The following is a 21,934-nucleotide window of genomic DNA, read 5'->3' as shown; positions in this document are numbered from 1 at the left end:
TTTCAATCATTTGCCAAAACAAGTTCCATTTTCCAAAAGGCAAAATAGGGTTGAAAATGATATGAATGATCACTGGTGATAACAGCAGGTGTTATCGAATGACTACAGCAGTATTTTGAAAATCACTAGATTGTTCTAAATATTCAGTGTTAACAAGTTAAATCAGAACGCATCATAAATGTTAAACGCAATGTTTGCGCACTAATCTCTATACCATATTTTTCAACTGACCTTGACACGACCCCAAGCCTTTCCGCTGGTCTTCTCAACATTGTTGCCATTTTTAAGGAGCTTCTGATCTGCAAAAGACATAAAATTAGATGTTCTTATTTTCATAACACAATTCCAGACACAACAGAGGAAACATAAGCCATAATTACTTATTATCTATTTGGATGACAGGACCAAGAAGGATGAACAAAAACAAACAACAACAACAACAGCAAACAAAGCCAAGATATAAACAAACAAATCCATGCATTCATTTCCATCAGTCTGTTTAGAATAATGATTTCATTATTGAATTAAAAGACAATATTTTCTCTGATGATCCTGTCTAGATTATTTCTCATATTCACACAAACGAAAGGGGGAAAAAGTATGAATAGAGTATGTATAAACAAAAAAGTGCATCATACACATTATCATTATTATATTAACACATAATACCCGGTACATATATTCTGTATAAAGAAGGCAAGAACACTGACCGTAACCATGGTAACATTATTTTACAAGATTATAAAATTATTAAATATGAATGTTTCAATTGAGAACATGCATTACAAAATTATGGACACTATTTGAAAAAATATCAACAGTAGATAAAATCAATTATGTATTTTTCTTACAAAAATAAAAAGATGATCTTAAAAGTCTGCAGTCTAAAGGTTTGTGAACACTTGAACAGTGAGTTTACACTGGGCCGAACAACAAGTGCATCTTGGATTGCAAACAGATTGTATAAACAAAAAACAACAGATAACAGGAGCCATGGAAACATGCATCAGTCAGCATGCAATGTGGGAAACAGCCAGTCAACATCATCATACATACAATAGACAACAAAACAACCCGATGTTGATGGTAAGACATGCAGCTATCGTAAGCTTTGATATTAATATGCTGCATGACACCACAAACTAACAGACACCACAACTGTTTCACGTAACATGCTTTTGGTAGAAAGGGTACATATGTTGTTTGTTTGTTTGTTTGTTTGTTTGTTGTTTAACGCTGCACTCAGCAATATTCCAGTTATATGACGTGGATCTGTAAATAATCAAGTCTGGACCAGACAATCCAATGATTGATGTCATGAACATCGATCAACGCAATTGGTATACGATGACATGCATCAACTAAGTCAGCGTGCCACACCACCCGATCCTGTTAGTCGCCTCTTACAACAAGTATGGGTTGCTGAAGACCAATTCTAACGAATGTATGTTGCGTGCAATCATCCAAGTGAAAAACACCATTGTTAATCAGAAGTAGGTGGGACTTTGACACAGAATTCCCACAAGACTGTCAACAAGGAACATCGCATAGCTTATAGCAGGATGAATTTGATTCCCATCTTATTTCACTTATAACACAAATACATACACTAATTTTAATCTACTGATACTGTTAGCAACAATTATAGCGTCCAATCATTTTAAATCATTAAAGGACCAAATGACATCATGTTTAACGCTGAGTGAACAAAACCCTCGTTAATGAGGTATTACTGTCAGCTGTTTTCTCAATTTTCCGGCGCTGCTGTTATTTGATATATATATATATCTGATATATAGCAGCCATTAAGTGAAGCACGAGTAGGAGAGAAGCACTCAGCCAAGTGGTATCAGGAGATGCTACGGAGAGAGCAGAAGCAGTATTTTCAAAACAGCAACAACTAGGTAATATTTACAAAACAGAAATATCAAGTGTTAAAAAATCAGACTACAAAGATCAACAGAGATTCTCAAGCAGTGACCTTTGTAAAGTTGATGTTAACCTATTTTTCTATAAATTTGAAAAATATTACAATCGCTGTGTCAGCTGGTGGCGATGAAATCAAATTTATTTATCAAGATTCTCAAGAATTGACAGAAAGTGTTTTTATCTGAAAATGAGCAAAGGAAACATGCTGTCATGCTTTATAATCAGCACATGAGAACCGAACTTATTTCCCCACCTTAGAATACCTTTGCATAAATGACATACTCAGATATACCATAGATTTTGTCTATGGATTGAAAATGCATGAAATTCTCCACATATTTGAACACCTTTGCACATGTATTTTTCGATAGGCATTTCTTTAAAATTTATGGATGGCAAAGTAGACACAATTTATGGATTACAGCTTCTTTAATATAGTGCAATGACGATGTTTTGGTACAGATCCTAATACTGTTGTCAAGCAAGACTAAACAAGTGAACAGTAGTCATCTGTATGGCTGTTTCAGCCCACTCGCCCACTATAAACTCATTAGTTGTTTGTTTGTTGTTTAACGCCGCACAAAGCAATATTTCAGCTATATGAAGGCAGTCTGTAAATAATCGAATCTGGACCAGACAATCCAGTGATTGACATCATGAGCATCGATCCACGCAATTGGGATATGATGACATGCATCAACCAAGTCAGCGAGCCTGACCACCCGATGCCGTTAGTCGCCTCTTACAACAAGTGTCGTCGCCTTTTACGACATGCATCAGGATCAGGGATAGAATAGGTCTTCAGCCACCCATGCTAAGGAATAGTTTCATCTCTGCAGTCTCTCATAATCTGCAATCTAAAGGTTTGTGAACACTTGAACAGTGAGTTTACACTGGGCCGAACAACAAGTGCATCTTGGATTGCAAACAGATTGTATAAACAAAAAAACAACAACAGATAACAGGAGCCATGGAAACATGCATCAGTCAGCATGCAATGTGGGAAACAGCCAGTCAACAACGTCATACATACAATAGACAATGACATGTATCAACCAAGTCAGCAAGCCTGACCACCCGATCCCCTTAGTCGCCTCTTATGACAAGCATATTTGCCTTTTACAGCGGGTTGTCGAAGACCTATTCTAACCCGGATGGTTATATAATTATGTACCACAGTCTTACTTGACAATGGTATAAGGTAGGGCTGGGATGGGTAACTCGGGTACTCGGGTCAGGTGGGTACTGAGGAGAACCCGGGTACCCACAGGACTTCCCGGACCCTTGGTTAGTCATGTGATATATTGTTTAATGACAAACAGTATCGAAAACTCTATGTTTAAACTACAAGTCACTAATATTCTCTGTTCTTCCTGACTACTACGCCCATTCTTTCTGACTTATATATGTTTGAATAAATATAAACTTCAGTCAACTTCTTTGTATACACCAGATCGTTTCATGCATGTATCTAAACACATTTTACCAGAGTGAGTGAGTTTGGTTTTACGCCACTTTTAGCAATATTCCAGCAATATCACGGCGGGGGACACCAGAAATGGGCTTCACAGATTGTACCCATGTCAGGGAATCGAATCCAGGTCTTCGGCGTGACAAGCGAAAGCTTTAACCACTAGGCTACCCGACCGCCCTCATTTTACCAGAGCTACGGTCAAACTTTTCCCAATCGGACAGTTTGTACCGACCTCTTGAGACCTACAGTGGGTACCCGGGTAGGGTCGGGTAATACGGGGGTGGGTACTAGGGGGTGGGTACCCAGCCATAGTATAAGGTTCTATACGGAAACGCTGCAATTACTGTATATCAAAGAAGTTGTTATGCATAAATTGTGCCCACTTTCACATTTACCATCTCACAAAGATGCAGATACTAAGGTAGCGTTGCTTGTGTGAAGAATCTTCAGGTGTTTTTCTATGTGCAAAGTATTAAAAATTGTGAACATTTCACAACATTTTTACCCATAATTGAAGCTTCTTTGGTACATATTCTTGAACATATTGAATGTAAGCACTGTTATAACTAAAGCCATGAATACAACAGCAATTGACAACACCTCACTATACAGCACAAGACACCTCACTATACAACACAAGGACACCTGACGACACCAAACCAGGACACCTGACGACATCACACCAGGACACCAGACTGGGTTACAGAGAGAGGGGAGAGAAGGATCTGTCATCTGCTACCCGCCTACCTTCCCCAGAAGCCAGAAGATCAAACAGAGTTTCGTCTTCTTGATCACTCTCAGTCATCATCCTCACGCTGTCAGAAACAAATACACCCATGTTGGCGCTTTACAAACCTGAGTAACACAGGTACAGGAGCTCACCTTTTCATTCAGTAAAATAAAACATTAGAAATATAAGGATGTGACAAGCTAATTATTTTGTAATAAAGACAATGAATTTTTCTCTTGCTATATTACATTGATTATCCATCTCTAATTAAATTCACACAGCTAATTTAAACAGGTGATAATTTTGTCCTTCATAACATGGGTTTAGACTTGGCTAAAACCTACAAATTAAGAAACACCTGATACCTCTTTGTCAGGAAATGAAATTGTTATACTCGCTGAAAAGTTCATGCAACATATAAACATGTGTCATAAGTCATGCCTGAGAAATGGTTCATGAAGCTTAGCTGATTGTTTATGCAAACATATTTCTCACATGTATTTGATATACATATGTATGTATTCAACGCCAGCATGCCTAATTTATCATGCCATACTAATGTATGTTGTATAAATTCAATGGCCTGTTTCGCTCACCTGGATATTTACACAATCATGACACAAATATACATTTGCATTGTACATGTATATAATACTGAAAATATTTCGTAATTTTGACTCTGTCAGCTTTCAAAAGGGGTGGATGGCAAATCTGACAGCATGAACGTGTACTTCTCTTGATACAAATGTAGCATAAAGATCTGAACTGTTTCCATGGTATAGTTCAGGATCTGTTTCCAGGGGCAAGGCTGGACCCCAGGGCAAATCCTATTGGCATAAATGTATTATTCTCTTCATAACAAACAAATATACACAGTGCATCTGTTTATTATAGGGTAAGGATAATATCGGTTTGTATGTTATAGTCAAGGTTCTAACTCCTTTGGGAGTGCTGGACAGATGAACAGAAGGGCCAGTCCTGGTAGCGTACATGCGTTCCTCTCATTACTCCGCAATTGTACATACGGTTATACGGTGGGGATCTCTTTGTACAATTGTAAATCCTCTGAATGAGTTGGGTTTAACGCCGCTTTTAACAGTATTCCAGTTATATCATGGCGTGTCAGCTTGATGTGGGAGGAAAGCCCAAGTGATGCAGGTCTCAGACGTTTACCACTTTGGTAAAACCCAGGAGCACGGGTATGGTGCTGACAAGCCTAGAAACATAATCGGGGCGAAATGGGATTTGAACCCACAATCATAGGTTTCTGACGTGCCCAAGGGACGCAACTCTGTACAGCGAATTGAGGCACCTTAGACGACTGGGCCATCCGTGCCCCCCTCACCACTGGAGAATACTTCCAACCAGATATGGTTGATGTCCATCACCTGAGAATACTTCCATCCAAATATGAGAGAGAGAGTCAGAGAGAGTTTATTCAGTATTGAAGGCCTTGTGGCCAAGAGTACAATTTCTTTCATATAACATGAGTACGACAGTGGCATGTGACTGTATTACGTGAATTCTAAATATGGTTGATATCTACATGATCTATCTCTTAGTTCCAGAGAAAAAGTCTTTTCAAGCAATATAGCCAAATTACCCCTATTTGGCCCCGCCCCTCAGCCCCTTGGGGGTGTCAGCCCCTCCAATTGTGAATTCCCATCACCTGAGAATACTTCCATCCAAATATGAGAGAGAGAGTCAGAGAGAGTTTATTCAGTATTGAAGGCCTTGTGGCCAAGAGTACAATTTCTTTCATATAACATGAGTACGACAGTGGCATGTGACTGTATTACGTGAATTCTAAATATGGTTGATATCTATCTCTTAGTTCCAGAGAAGAAGTTGCTTAAAGCAATATAGCCAAATTACCCCTATTTGGCCCCACCCCTCAGCCCCTCCATTTGTACAATTTTTAATCCCCACCACCTAGGGATGCTTCCAGTCAAATTTCTTTAATTTCCAGTTAGTGGTTCAGAAGAAGAAGTCGTTTGAAAAAATTTGGAAAAATTGTTGACGTATGGACGACGGACGAAACAGTATGGCATAAGCTCACCTTGGTCCTTCGGAACTTTGAGCTAAAAATGCATAATGTATTAAAAAAATGTATTATGGGCCTGTGGCCTGTTCAGAAAAACAAGAAAATTGTCTGTCTGAATACAAGATTACATTCTAGGCATTAGGGCTGGAACGAAAACACTATGAGGTGAATACGATTCGTATCATGAATATAGGGTAATGAATACGAATATTAATTCTCGAATACAATAACAAGTCAGCAGCTGATGTATTATTTGTTATATGCAGTGTAGTAATAACAACATACACTATTTGACATGGTTTGTTAATTATCAATATATTATACATTTATATACTGCTCTTATCCAGGTACTAGTATCTGCTCAAATGTGACAATGACCATTGACCACAATACTGTCAAATTATATAGTATAAGAGTGTTGTCTTTTGAAGAAATCTATGCATATAATATGTTCTTATGGATATTGTAATGTAAAGGCACATGCTTGCACATTCATAAATATTTGATTCTAGTGGCCACGAATAACGAATTCAATTCATGAATGGATACGGTTCGATTCACCGAATACGCGAGTGAATCGTAACAGCCCTACTAGGCATACAGCCATGAGAATTGGATAGTTGCTACCTAGAAAGCTGATTACATGCATATTTGTATCAAGGAATCAATTCATGCTTGTAGGACTGTCATCCCTCATTAAGCAATACAGCAAGATTACCATGCTTCACTCAGAGCACCTGTTCACCACAGTCATCATAGACCATTTGTATACTCCCCAGGGAGTTGTAAATGATTCTTGAGTGGATCCATTGACCAGGGTAATAATTAAGTGTGTTTTAAGCAACCACATTCTGGATGGAAAACAGTATATTATTATTATTAGTAGTAGTAGTAGTATCATCAAGACAAATGTTGCCTGTTATTGTTGAACTGTCGTGGCTGAAATTCAGGGAAATGGGGTGTTATACCTTATACCATGTAAGGATGTGGGTTCGAGTCCCAGACTATGATGGTAGGTTTGTCAGCACCATCCCCATGGGTTTCACTGAAGTGGTTAATGCCCTTGATCATCATCCTTCCGGAATGTTCGTTTGTTCAGTTTTAAAAATTTGAATCGAGAACTGTGTCAACATATCTCTCAAGCATAGTCTGAAATGGAAGTCGCCAGGTTGAAACGAGTGCCGTAAATCTCGAGAAAACTGCTTTCTAATTGGCTGACGTTGACTTCTTGTTAGTCATTTCAGTGGTCGGTCAAAGTTCGCGAAAGGTCGTTCTGACGTGACCCGTAATGGGATGTCCTCAGATCTTTGTTAAGTGGCAGCGAGAACTGAAATCTGATTTTAATGAAATTGATCATGATGACATCATTACGGACTCAACCTACTCAACACACACCATTGTGACACCGTATACTCCCGGGCCACCTGGGCCCCCGACATGGATGCATTGGTCAGTTATCAAGATCTGCATCACACTTTATAAGCTTCAACAAAGTGCATACATCTTCATCTTACAACAAAAGCACCTTGATTCACTTCCTGAGACACTTGTCGCCAAATACGAGTTCAATAAACTACGGCTTTAACGAACTCAAATGGAACACAAATTTTAGTTCGTTATTAGCATTTCAACTGTCAGACCATCTTCCCGAGGCAAGCGAGTAAACTGACTATAAAAGTCCAGTTTCCACCCTTGCCGAGCTTGGCTGGAATTATGGAGTTACATTTTGGCTGGGCTTATGAGTCTATGCATAGTCCAATCAAAATCGCGCAACATAATCGAAATCCGGTTTGTAAACTGTCATGCTGATTTCGGTTGATTGCAGGATTTGCAACTTCTTGTCAACAGATATTTTCCAAATCTTTTCATGATTTTAATCAAGGTGGTCACGTGATTTGATGCTCTTCGCGATGTAAGACCCGTTTTATGACAATATAGATCTTGATTATCGATCAGATTGTCTTGACTGGGCGCCACCATTTTGTTTGAATCAAATACAAGTGATACGAGAGGTGGAATCTGATTGGTGCATAGGAGAGGTTTAGAAGGGACATAACTCGTAATAACCACTGGTGGCGCTACGATCGAGCCCAGGAATTCCAGCCTAGTTTTAAGTCAGTTAATTCTCTTGCCTCAGGAAGATGCTGTCAGATATTTTTGATGAAGTCAATGATGGACTCATTCTGCTTGATGATCGTACTCAAAGTGGATTGAGGGACACCGAATTCATCTGCAATTTCTTCCTTTGATTTCTATCCAGCATCAACAGCAGAGATGATTTGAAACTTAACATCAATGTTTAAAGCTTTCCACTTGCGAGGTGTGAGTGCCATCGTAAGTTTATCAATACTGATTTTCCTCACTCTAGTCATTGCATTTTATACACAGAATATATCCACTTCAAAGGTTATAGCCAAATAACTGCGTTACTATTGTTAATTGAGGGTGTAATTTGAGGACACGGTGTCAGCACTTCGGGGTAAGCTCAGCTCAGTGATTAACAGTTTGTTATACACTTAAACAATATCAGTGACAGGGTACACACAGGACAACAAGTGTGTTCGCTAGATCTGTTATTTCGTCTTAAGCGCTTTTGTTGTATCCATCAATTGTATATGATGAAATATACAGCAAAAGGCCCGGGGCCAAACAAACAGTTCCTTCTATCCGTCATTTCGTAATATACGTGTACGTTATAAGTGTGGTTTACTGTACAATATATCTACTTATCGAGTAGCAAACCGGACCGGTAAAGTCTTTTTATGCCAAAAATCCATACCTCCAGATGATCCCAACCCTTTAAGTACATAGAAAGATTGAAAATAAAAGTATGCATATTTGAAGACGAGTTTTTTCGGAGGCGAAGCTCATTGCAGTTTGTATGGAATTACGATTCATGTTCGGCAGGGTTGTTAGTTCCAAATCGAGAATCACCATGAAACAACCTGTAGCTCTGTGGAGCGACAAGGAAATATCAAAATTGTTTAAAGGGAGAAAAACAGAGATACAATTACAGCTGCTAATCGTTGCAAAACACATTAATCAGTAACAGGTCCATGCGTTCCTATTTGCCTATTTAACATGTATGAGGTTCAGGTCTATGACTGCCACGTCCCATATGCAAGTGACATGTGAGCTATTGTAACTCCATACAATGGCACACACATGGTACAAGGCCAGGCTCTAACGATGCCACCAGAGATATAGGATCAATATCCTGCAGGATGTGATACAATGTATAACTTACATGAATAGGACTATATCATGAACTGATGGAGCAGAACAAATAATGTTTTCAATTGATTAGACATACTCTATGGGTTTACCTGTAGGGTAAATCTGCGGCGATCTGCTACACCTGCCGCCTAATACCTCATCTAAATGTCAAGCCCTCTTACACAAAAACCAAGCTATGTATACATGGATAGCCTACATATCGATCCATAAAAAAGTCTGCATTCGGCAAGGTAGTGATTTGTCAATGTGCCAGCATTAACAGAAAACATGCTGGCCTCTAAGCACTCGGTTCCAAATTAAAATAAGAGGAATCTACTTTTCAGAGGGACTACATCAAATTTCAAAACAACGTAGGTTTATCTCCGAACTGTACAAATCTTATTTTAATTTTAAACACTGACAGTTGACATTCCACCCATCTAAGTAGCAACCATTTTGGTGGCCAAATGCGACTTAAATCTATGATTTGCAAACCAAATGTATCTACTGCTCGCCACTTGACTACCTAAAAGTAAACGTGACTGGCAACAATATCTATTTAAGATATGGGGCGGTTGTGTAGCTTAGTGGTTAAAGTGTTCGCTCATCACGCCGAAGACCCGGGTTCAATTCCTGATGTGTGTACAATGTGTGAAGCCCATTGCTGGTGTCCCCCTCAGTGATTTTGCTGGAATATTGCTAAAGCGGCATAAAACCTTACTCACTCACTCACTATTTAAGATATATGGTGGCTCCTAAAAACTTTGGTTTAGCTCCTAGACAAAACAATGAACTTAGAGGGGACTCTTATTCTAAGCTTCAGTTTGGTGGGGTCCATAATTCTTTTTTTAGGGGGGGGGGGCACGGGGTGAGGATGGAACCCAGCAATATAGATAATGTATCAGGATACAGCCAATATTAATGCATCACACATGTCAGCAATGTTTTTGTGAAATCCAGACTACGATAATAACTGGTAAATCCTGCTTGTCTACCGGTAATCTTATCATGTGAAGAGAATACACTGCTATTCCAAGCCATGACCTTGCCTTGTACAGCACCACAGAAGTGGCTCTGATCAATCAATAATATAACAATGGATGTTCACATTCAAAACAACATACCAACTCGTGAAACAATACTTGGAAGATTTACAGTCACCGCAGGTTTATTTGGCATTTCCTGCTGTAGCATAGTGTATTACATGATTTGGTTTCCTTGACCTGATGAGTTCCCTTGACAAACAGGTAACATATGGCTTTGACAGATAGATATCTGGAGTTCTGGGCTATCAAATGTGGTCTGTATATTTAATATGCTGTATTACAATATGAGTGAGTGAGTGAGTTGGGTTTAATGCCGCTTTTATCAGTAATCCAGTCATATCGCGGCGTGTCAGCTTAAGGTGGGAGGAAAGCCCGAAGTGATGCAGGTCTCAGACGTTTACCACTTTGATAAAACCCACGAGCACGGGTATGGTTCTGACAAACCAAGAAGCATAATTGGTGTGAACTGGGATTCGAACCCACAATCATAGGTTTCTGGCGTGCCCAAGGGACACAACTCTGCACAGTGACTGGGCCACCCGTGCCCCCTGCTGTACACCGGAAGTCTTCTCAGTTTTCAAAATATTTTAAGAATTCAATACAAGTCATATGTTAGCTCTTGCCTTAGACGACAGGGCCACCCGTGCCCCCTAGTGTATTAGTAGAATGCTATGATTAGTGTCATGGGATTTATTTTGTATGTTTCAGATACCCTCGACTTATGTATAATGAATGCTCCAGTATGTGTTACCATACCTGCACATTGCGTGAATAAATTGGTCTTCCGCCTCGATCAATGACTTATGTGTCATTTTGTTTAGTGTGGGGACAATTCAAAACCAAGAAACAACAGCTTACAGGAAACATTGATATTGTTTTGGAAAAGGACCACATGGCACAGTTGAATATGGATCTATTTCAGCATGAAATTATACCACTACAATATGGCACCACTGTGAAAACTGAACGCACTGAACTACCGACACACAATGAGAACAAAACAGTCCTGCTATTTTCATCAACAATATGGACATCAACCAACTATGGATATTTATACATATCCCCTACAATGTTTATACACAGGGTTTTACCTTCACTTACAAAATTGGGGGTTATGGTGACACCCAATAATTAATTTTTAGAGACCTTGCAGGCTATATGGTAGTCCTGTAAAGTAATGAAATGGTGTAGTGTATGTTATTTAGATAGTTACTTTAGAGTCTGGAATGAATCAATGATCATGTGGACAGTGGTCATGATTGATGGATGAAATATTTGACACTATGATCCTGATGCGCTGTAGGTACAATGAAGAATATTGTGCATCCCCAGGTGCAGTATATTCTTCTTCTGCGTACATTCTCTACAACTGTGCGTACTATACACATGGTGCATCGCATCAAACCCTGTATACACTATTAAATCTTAGGAGCAGGGTATACAAGATGATGACAGGATATAGTAGGTAATATCAAACTACAAAAGACATTTCTACGGTTTATACATGATATATGTAGTATCACCAGACAATGAAGGCCCCTTGTTTGTTTACAGTCTCTACCTTTCTGTGGTTGTTGTGGAGAAGTCGGCACTGGTTCTTCAAGTGATCCGTAGCCTACCTCCATTGTAATTTCCAACTGGACGATTTCACAGAAGTGTCTGCATATTACTGGTTCAATCCATACACAGCTGTCAAAGGAAGAAGTATGGAACATGATTATTTTTCAGTATTGCAGATCTACATATAGTGTTGAACCATTGAAATCGGAAATAGGTGAGGTGAGGTGAAATTGGGTTTAACGTCGCGTCCAAGATTATTGCACTTATATAGCGACGTGCATGCACGTGTATGTGTGTGTGTGGCTGCTTGTACTAGTCCGGACTGATGCCGATTTATAGTGCTAGCTCACTGAGATACCATGCCGCAGTTTAACATGAATACCCCACTCAGACACAGTATACTGACTCCGAGCCGACCAGTCCTTGTTTTAGCCCCTTAATGCCGAGCGCCAGACAGGGTAACAACAAGTACAATCTTTTAACGTCTTTTTGTATGACGCGGCCCGGGATCGAACCCTGGACCTTCCGCTCTCCGGGCGGACGCTCTACCACAAGACCACGGAGGCGGTCGAAATCGGAAATAGGGAACTGTCAGCGGTTTCGCACGTGTACAATATCTACATGTTGTACAATATCGTGTACAATATCTACATACCATTTATACAGTATATACTTTGTATATAGGTATAGGAACTCGTTAATGCAGCTCAAACACAGTCAATATTTACGATTCCTTCACTTGACAAGTTTACTGATTAAAATCACAAACCGTTCTATGACAGGTTACGATTTGACGATATAGTCGGCCCATGACGGATAGCTTCAGGTAATACACCCACCTTAGTATCAGATTCCCCTTGAGCGACTATGTTACACAGCTGTGATTCAGGAACGGTCTTTTATATCCTGATGTCGATGCAAATTTACAACTCAGTCAACTGTACTCGACCACACACTAAAATAAAAAAAAAACCCGACTAATTTACAGGTTCATTTAGACATGAATACGCCCTAGTAATCAAAGGCTGCGAATGAGCTCGATACATAATTATAATGGGTTATATATATGCTAGTGTGGAGAGTATCGAGGTGTGCATATATCCCGACAGCTGTTGAGTGTAAACACAACCGGTCCACGCCCTCTAACGTCTTCTTCAACCTGAATTTAGAGTTACCTCCCTTCCAGCGGAGCCAAAAAGTTGCGCACCCCATTGTCACATCGTACAAGAGGGCGTGGTTTGGTAATTGTCGGAGAGAAACGGGAGGGACGCCTAAAGCATGATGGAAAGACTCATAGACGGGCTCGTTATATTTGTGGGGTGTCGGGTAGCTTTCGCTTTAGACCCGGGTTCGATTCCCGAATGTGTGAAGCCCATTTCTGGTGTCCCCCACCGTGATATTGCTGGAATATTGCTAAAAGCGGCGTAAAATCATACTCTCTCACTCACTCACTCATGGAGGGGGCCTACGCTTTCAAAGCGACATGAGTGAGAAAGTGAGTATGGTTTTATGCCAATATTCCAGCAATACCACTGCGGGGAACACCAGAAATGGGCTTCATACATTGTACCCATGTGGGAATATGACTTTCGAAAAATCTTTAAACTTCAGTAAAAAAAGATGAATAAATTAATATTTGTACAATTAAGTCTTTTTTCAAACTTAAGTACTTTTATGAATCTTCTCCGGGACATGTTTCTTCTTGTACCCTGGTTGAATTCATCGTTCAATCATTGGTAAAGTGTTCACAAGGGAATACAGACAATTTCCGTAGAGCAATATACACGACTTTACAAGCAGTTTGGCTAAGTCCAATTTTTCAAGTGTAGACTTTTTTGTCCTGCAGTTTATGATTATAAAACATAATATTTGTCCATTGACACTTTACATTACTTTGTTAATGATATTCTCCACTATTTATCTGGAAATTGATGTATTTTATTATAATGTCACATATGGTCCCCTGCCTCACATGTTACAGTCATTGACTCCAGAAAACCATGCTCCATTAATATACATATGACTTTGGTGGCTGTCTTAAAATTACATGGTTTAATGACCCCTGGACTAAAATAGCAAATGCAGAATCACTTTGAAAGTTGTTTTTGTCTTTCCGAGTTTAGTTACGTATGTCAAAATAAAAACAAAAAACACTCTTGAATGGCGGTCAATATAGGACGTAACCATTTCACCTTTTGTTGGAAAAAAGTCTTTTACGTTCTGCAACACTATTCACTCACGCACGTAACACCAGTGTTATATATACTGTCATGAATTTAATACTTTTTAGTGATAAGTAAAAAAGGTGACAATACGTTTTGTGTGTAATTTTTAGAGCTTATTATGCGAGAATGTGTGTCATACTGATTTTACGAAAGAGGAATCAGAATCCTTGTATTTCCCGAGCGAGGGTAAAACATGAATTCTTACACGAGAATCACATATCTAAGAATCAGATTTGTTTGTTGGTACACCTCACTCAGCAATATTCCAGCTGTATGACGGCGGCTTGTAAACCATCCCGAGATTGATATTATGAACAACGATACACGCAGTCGGGGCACGATGACACGCAATAAAAAAAGTCACCCAACTCACCACGCTACTAGTATTTTAACACGGTTGGTTTGTTATTTTACGCCGCACTCAGCAATATTCCAGATATATGACGGCGGTCTGTAAGTAATCGAGTCTGGACCAGACAATCCAGTGATTGACAACATGAGCATCGATCTTGCAATTTGGATCGATGACATGCATCAACCAAATCAGCGAGCCTGACCACCCGATCCCCTTAGTCGCCTCTTACGACAAGCATAGTCGCCTTTTACGGCAAGCATGGGTTGCCGAAGACCTATTCTACCCCGTATTTTAACCCAGAGCAGCCACGTGTCGACAGATAAAGCTCCGTGTCCTATACTATATTTTACTACATCGTGCATTGCAGATAAACATCTACAAAAATAATACCATAAAACACATTTTTAAAATGTAATAATAAACTCAAGTGCGAAATGGACTGCTAAACGACGCGTCAGTGCAAAAAGCGCACTTACTGTCTGGGCATTATGTATAGGGCCAATAACCACTGGTCGTGCGTCACTGATCAACGAGTAACTATTAATCCCATTGAATGTATTGACCATGTTGACGGGTACAAATCCAATATAAAGCACTACTTGTGTATGCATGTGAAGTAGAATCTCGGTCGGACTCTTAACCGAGTATAATACCAGCTATGACACATGCGTCAGATATAAATCGGGTGTACAGTCTAAAGGATATCTATGGTGTCCATGGGTAGACTGATGTGGTGTAATAATATGTAAGGGTTTGAAAACGAGGTCACGCTTTTATAACACCACGTGATGTGTGCGTATGGAAATAGTGAAAGGTTACATGAGTTGACAACGACTTCAACAACACTCTACGACGTTGACCTAACAAGACATCCCCGACGATCTGATCTAAGCATCATGAAGACCATTGTTGCCGTGTTGGTGTGCTTGTCACTGGCACGTTGTGCGTTTTTGGGTAAGTCTTTTTTGTATTTTTTTGTATTATCATTTTTCGTACGAAGAAATAGAAAAATACAGATAAATGTAATTCGTACGTCATTCAATCAGATAATTAAATTCGTATATCTCTCATTACCAACAATTAATTGGTTATGGCAACTAAACGCCTGTTCAGGCAAATGAGTACATGCACATAGATCTAGTTTCTATAATTTAATTGGTTAGGACAGTAGAAACGATATTCAGTCAGATCAACAAACATGTTGCTATCATATGAGTCAATGAATATGTTAAGGATCAGTTTACGTTTATTATCATTTATCGTTTATACTCAATACGGTAAATGTACCTGTTGCTGGGTGGTCGTATTGTAGATTGTATTAGTACAGCTTGAATAGTTTGTTAGTCATATCCCCCTGAGAGATATATACGTCCATGGGGCCTCTCATATTCAGTGCACGCCTTTGTTCAAAAGATCCCAATATCCTCTAAAGTAAATGTGGGCGGTGAGCTATCCTAGTGGTTAAAGCGTTCACTAGTAATGCCGAAGGCCCGGGTTTGATTCCCCAACTTTGCACAGTGTGTGACGTCCGACGTATTATTGTTAAAAACGGCACCAAAACATAACTCACTCACCATACAGTGAGTTAGTGTGATGTAACGCCGCTTTTAACAATATTAAAATATATATTCCTGTAATCACGGCGGGGTATACCAGAAATGGGTTTCACACAGTGTACCCCATTCGTCACCACTCGCCCCTTTCCGTAACCTGCAAGAAGCGCTATTCGGCTTGTCCCGGAATAACACGAGTTGGTCACGAATGAGTGTACCCATGTCGGGAATTCAGCCCGGGCCTTCGGCGTGAAGAGCGAACGCTTATACAACTAGGGTACACCACCACCCCTCTCACCATAAAGTAGATATGTTATTATATATTATTTCGAACTATCACAGGCTTGCTATTACAGATATAATTAATCAAGTCTTATGCAACAGTACCTATAAAACAACTTGTATTTGGGATAAAACGATACAACAAAGTCACGATATAATAGGGTCCCTGGGTGCCGTTGTACAAAGCAATCTTAGTGCTAAGGTGATCGTAACTCCCATATCGTGACATAGACTTACGGCAGTCTTAGCGCTAAGGTTGTTTTGTACAACGGCACCTTTGTCATGATATTTTCAGAATTGAGCGGTGTATGAATAACCAACTACATTATTTAAGCACAATATGGCCTCTACATAATATATACAAGAACTGAAACATTATCTATCATTCCATTTAAAATTGTATATGAATTTCTATAACTCATAAGTATTATTAAGACAAACAAAAATCCAGGCAAACGCGAGGCGACTGAACTGTCATACGGCGGACTAATTCAAAGATATACAATCACTTAATTGAATACACGGTTTAAACATTGTTTAAAGATAATTTCATTATTTTATTTTATTTCTTAATCAACAAGTTTTCTATTTGTTTTAGCTTCAGGATGTCCTCCAGATAAACCATATACCCCCTGTTTCACTCGCCCGTGTAGTGTGACGACCTGTCCTTCCCACCCCAGAGCCAGATGCGTGTAAGTTTGTTTGTTTGTTTGTTGTTTAACGCCCAATCTCATTAAAATCAGATCTTAGTTCTCGCCACCGCTAAACAATGATCTGAGGACATCCCATTAGGGGTCACGTCAGAACGACCTCGAAAACTTTAAAACGGGGTATTCCGGACGATAGTTACGGGTTTAACGACTGAATCTATACTATCTAGACCAAATAATAGCCATTCGAGAATGTTCTTTTGTTCAGGTTTCAAATTTTTATCGAGAATTTGTCAAAATATGTTTCGAAGCGTAGTCGCAAATTTGAAATTAGTGCCGCAAAGCACGAGAAAGCTGCCTTCTGATTGGCTAATGTCAGTAATTCCATTGGTCGGTCAGAGTTCGCGAAAGGTCGGTCTGACGTGACCCGTAATGGGATGTCCTCAGATCTTTGTTTTGCGGCAGCGAGAACTAAGATCTGATTTTAATGAGATCGTTTAACGCCGCACACAGCAATATTCCTATATGACGGCGGTCTGTAAATAGTCGACTTTGTACCAGACAATCCAGTGATTGACATCATGAACATCGATCCAGGCAATTGGGATACGATGACATGTATCAACCAAATCAGCAAGCCTGACCACCCGATCCTCTTACGAACCTATGGTTGTGGGTACGAATCCCGGCTCGCCCCGATTATGTTTCTAGGTTTGTCAGCACCATAACCGTGCTCCTGGGTTTCACCGAAGTGGTAAACGTCTGAGACCTGCATCACTTCGGGCTTTCCTCCCACATCAAGCTGACACGCCGTGATATAACTGGAATACTGTGAAAAGTATGGTGGCTGAGAGGGAACATCGCTTTCTCGCTTTCTCGCTTTCTCGCTCTATCGCTTTCTCGCTTTATCGCTTTCTCGCTCTATCGCTTTCTCGCTTTCTCGCTTTCTCGCTCTATCGCTTTCTCGCTTTATCGCTTTCTCGCTCTATCGCTTTCTCGCGGTACAGCGGTATTCCCTTTTGGCCACGATATGGGTCGCATGCGTCATGTGTTTCTATACGATAAAAAGTATATACGTAAAACAACATTAATGAATTGTCCTCAGTGTGTGTTTGATTGATTTGATTGATTTATGCCCCTATTTAGCTATTGGATCCCCCGCCCCCAGGCCAAGGTATCGAAACAAATAGCAAATAACACCGCTCAACAGCGCTGAGTAGTACGTACTTCCTAAAAGGCAATAGTGTTTTCCTAAAAACAACGCTTATATCAATGCTTATTCTGTTTGCGGAGTAGATGTCATCAAAGTGGAAGTCCTCACCCAAGCAATGGTAATACTACCGGATATTCATTATGTAATTTCTAGTTTTGGGATGACATATTGTTCTCAGTAACCGTAATGTGGAAATAGATAGTTGATTGGTTTTATATTCAAGTTGGTATTTCCGCTATTCAAAGTGTTCAGTGAGGCCGTCTTATCAACAGTCATTTCTGAGACATAAATGCTAAGTTTAATTGCCGCATTCGACGTAATAAGCGCCCCGCTCTAATAAACGCCCACGGCGTTATTTGCTAATATATTGGCTAGTGAACAATCCCAGCACCCCTCCCGATTGATTAATGTACACAAGACTTATTTATTCGCGTATAATAAGCACTCGTTATATGCACACTTAATTATGGGTAATTAAATTCGGGAAAAATATATCTGTCGTACATAAACATTTCAGGCTGTCAGCATAAACCCAGAAATTCATCTTTCAACTCAACTTTTTTTACACCAAAATAATATTCTAATTTTGAGAGCGCCCTGTGCGCTTATTACGTCGAATGCGGTAATTAAGTCTACGCTAATTTGTTTGCATTTATTATTAACTCTAACGTTAATTTCAAGATTTACAGTACATACTATTCAAAAGAAGTTAAAGAACACCCGATTCCTTCATATGACTAGTCATTAGAGGAAGCGATAGAGCGATAGAGCGATAAAGCGATAGAGCGATAGAGCGAGAAAGCGATAGAGCGATAGAGCGATAAAGCGATAGAGCGATAGAGCGATAGAGCGATAAAGCGATAGAGCGAGAAAGCGATAGAGCGATAGAGCGAGAAAGCGATAGAGCGAGAAAGCGATAGAGCGAGAAAGCGATATTTCCCATAATGCCGTTCATTAAAACGGTTTTGCTGACATTTAGTGATCCATTCCTGTAATTCTCACCGCTATTTTGCCTCTTATGATTAGATTTTTTAAACATCTTGTAGTAGATAGATATGTTACAAAATACACACGTAATGTTTTCTCGTTTAGCTTGTATATTTTCTTGTAGTGTAATAAATAAGCAAGATTCACAGAATACAGATAGTCACTGTTCATATTTTCATTTTTTTCATAGTATCCTCCCCTCATTCCTCCATCAATCTTAAAACTGATAATATATTGACAAATAATTGTCAGTTTTATTAGCCAGTTTGTATTGTTTTACAACGTCCAAAGAATTATTTTTTTCGGTCATTAGATTTGGAATTGAAGCCGAATATATGCTCGTCCGATTTCGGGATCACAATTATGTTCATGCAGTTAAGTTGCATGCACATTATGCAAACAAAAGATGTACATGTACACAGTTATGTTTCCCTTACAAAATACAGATGAATTAGATATATGTCTCTATCTTAAGTCATATATACGACTTTCGAGAGCGTCATTAACCCGTAACCCCATTCCTTGGACAACAGAAATGAAATGCGTCGTAGATATTTTTTAAAAACAACTCGTTTCTTATAATGACTTTCGATCAAACTGTCTTCGGGAATTAAATTTAATGCTAAAGTGCTTGTAAAATATAGTTTAACTTTCCCGCCAGGAGAGACTAGATATCCAATTATAGTATAGGCTCAGACAGGAATATACATATTTAAGTAGCAATTCTCTATCCATTTTAACTGTATGGTTAACAATTGTGCGTTCTGATGTGAGTTCTGTAGTTATCTACTACCGGACACACACACAAACACATACACACATACATAATTTTGACAAAACTATACTTAAGATATACATAGCATATTATAATGATAGCTGATTTAATATATGTTATAGATAATTAAAGTAATGCATTTCGTATTGTTATCAACCTTAACTATGTGGCCACACTAATTATGTCTCTCCATATGTGTAGTTAACACAAGTACACATATCAACTGTGGTAACGCCACAGCGATGGGGGCAGTGGGGTAGCCAAGTGGTTAAAGCGTTCGATCGTCAACCCGAAGACCCAGTTCGATTCCCCACATGGGTACAATGTGTGAAGCCCATTTCTGGTGTTCCCCGTGATATTACTGGATTATTGTTAAAAGCGACGTGAAACCATTCCCACTCACTTACTCACAGCGGTGTTTATCAAATTACTATATGCAAGTACATATATTTGTAGATTTGCACAAGACAAGAAACACAATTCAAGTTAAATGTCAAAAAGAACATTTACGGACAACCAAATTATGACACACTGTAACATCATATACTACCGAAAACTAGTTATAGAACATCCAAAATTATAAGATTGTATTTTTGCAAAACAATCAGCCATGACTAATTAACCAAAGTCTTCTTAACTTTTATATATAGTATATATTTCGATTTTAACCTGATTTATTTAGAACGTATTGCCATGATCTGCCACGCGCTTACGGCGAGATGGTCACATACAACTGAAAAGGGCTATAAATAAATCAATTATATTATTCGCAAAATTCGGTGGATTGTTTTAAAATCACCGACGTCTCTACAGTTAAATTATGTTTTAAGTAAATAGTGAGAAAAGTTCAACATTACCTCCCAATTGCAGCAGATATCACATGCGGCCCCTATAGTGGTCAAGAGGGGATATTGCTTAACCGCGAGAAAGCGATAAAGCGAGAAAGCGATAGAGCGAGAAAGCGAGAAAGCGATAAAGCGATAGAGCGAGAAAGCGATAAAGCGATAAAGCGATAGAGCGAGAAAGCGATAAAGCGATGTCCCCTCTCAGCCACCATAGAAAAGCGGCGTTAAACCCAACTCCTTCACTCCTCTTACGACGAGGTTAGGCGCCTTTTACAGCAAGCATGGGTTGCTGAAGACCTGTTCTACCACGGAACTTCTGGCTGGTCAACATCCCCGTGTAGTGTGACGAGGTGTCCGGCCCACGGGTCCGACATTTAGCTGACACGACGTTATTACACACATATAAATAGCGGTATTAGCAACTCACTCACAAACATAACGCCAGCAGTTTTGTCTGTTCTTGTATTTCAGAGACGACTACTGTGGGGGATGCTTCGCCCGATACATCTTCGAAGGAATGCAAATCAACTGCTACAGCGAAGACAAGTAGTCAGGTACAGGTAACCTAATATTAAAGAGGGACCACACTCCGTGACTTTCTGCCCATTTTCAGTTTAAGGTGTGGGGAGGTGAAATGGGGCTCTCAAAATTATTTGACTTATATAGCGACGTGTGCGCGTGTGTGCGTGTGCGTGTGCGTGTGCGTGTGCGTGCCTGCGTGCCTGCGGCTCCTTGTTTTAGTTCGAACTAATGCCGGAATTATAGTGCTAGCCCACTCAGACACCATGCCGCAGTTTAACATGAATACCCCACTCAGACACAGAATACTGACTTCGAGCCGACCAGTCCTTGTTTATCTCCCGAAAGCCGAGCTCCAGGCAGGGTAACAACAAGTACCATCTTTTAACGTCTTTTGGTATGACGCGGATGGGGATCGACCCACCGATTGGCCCATTTCTTGTGTCCCCCGCCGTGAAATTGCTGCTAAAAGCGGCGTAAAACCAAACTCACTCACTCACTCACATTTACGGACAGCCATGTTTATCACGA

General features: G+C 39.7%; 1 protein-coding gene across 2 annotated transcripts in view; it reads right to left on the bottom strand.

Moving 5' to 3' along the window:
- Window positions 1-13,145, bottom strand: part of LOC124110992 (solute carrier family 15 member 1-like) — a 52,987-nt gene extending 39,842 nt beyond the window's left edge. Inside the window, exons 1-4 of one of the 2 annotated variants that reach the window (XM_048381801.1) lie at window positions 12,839-13,145; window positions 12,001-12,128; window positions 4,151-4,218; window positions 232-299 (exon numbers count right to left, since the gene is read on the bottom strand). In XM_048381801.1, coding sequence (XP_048237758.1) covers window positions 232-299; window positions 4,151-4,211 — 129 coding nt within the window. In that variant the 5' untranslated portion in view covers window positions 4,212-4,218; window positions 12,001-12,128; window positions 12,839-13,145. The remainder of the gene's footprint in view (window positions 1-231; window positions 300-4,150; window positions 4,219-12,000; window positions 12,129-12,838) is intronic. The other variant, XM_048381800.1, reaches the window with a different exon arrangement.
- Between the last annotated feature and the right edge of the window lie 8,789 nt (window positions 13,146-21,934).

This window comes from Haliotis rufescens, unplaced genomic scaffold (genome assembly GCF_023055435.1).
Source record: "Haliotis rufescens isolate VD_foot unplaced genomic scaffold, xgHalRufe1.0.p SCAF_4, whole genome shotgun sequence".
NCBI lineage: Eukaryota > Metazoa > Mollusca > Gastropoda > Lepetellida > Haliotidae > Haliotis > Haliotis rufescens.
Note: the sequence above shows the minus strand (reverse complement) of the source record. Positions and strands in the feature narration are given on the sequence as shown.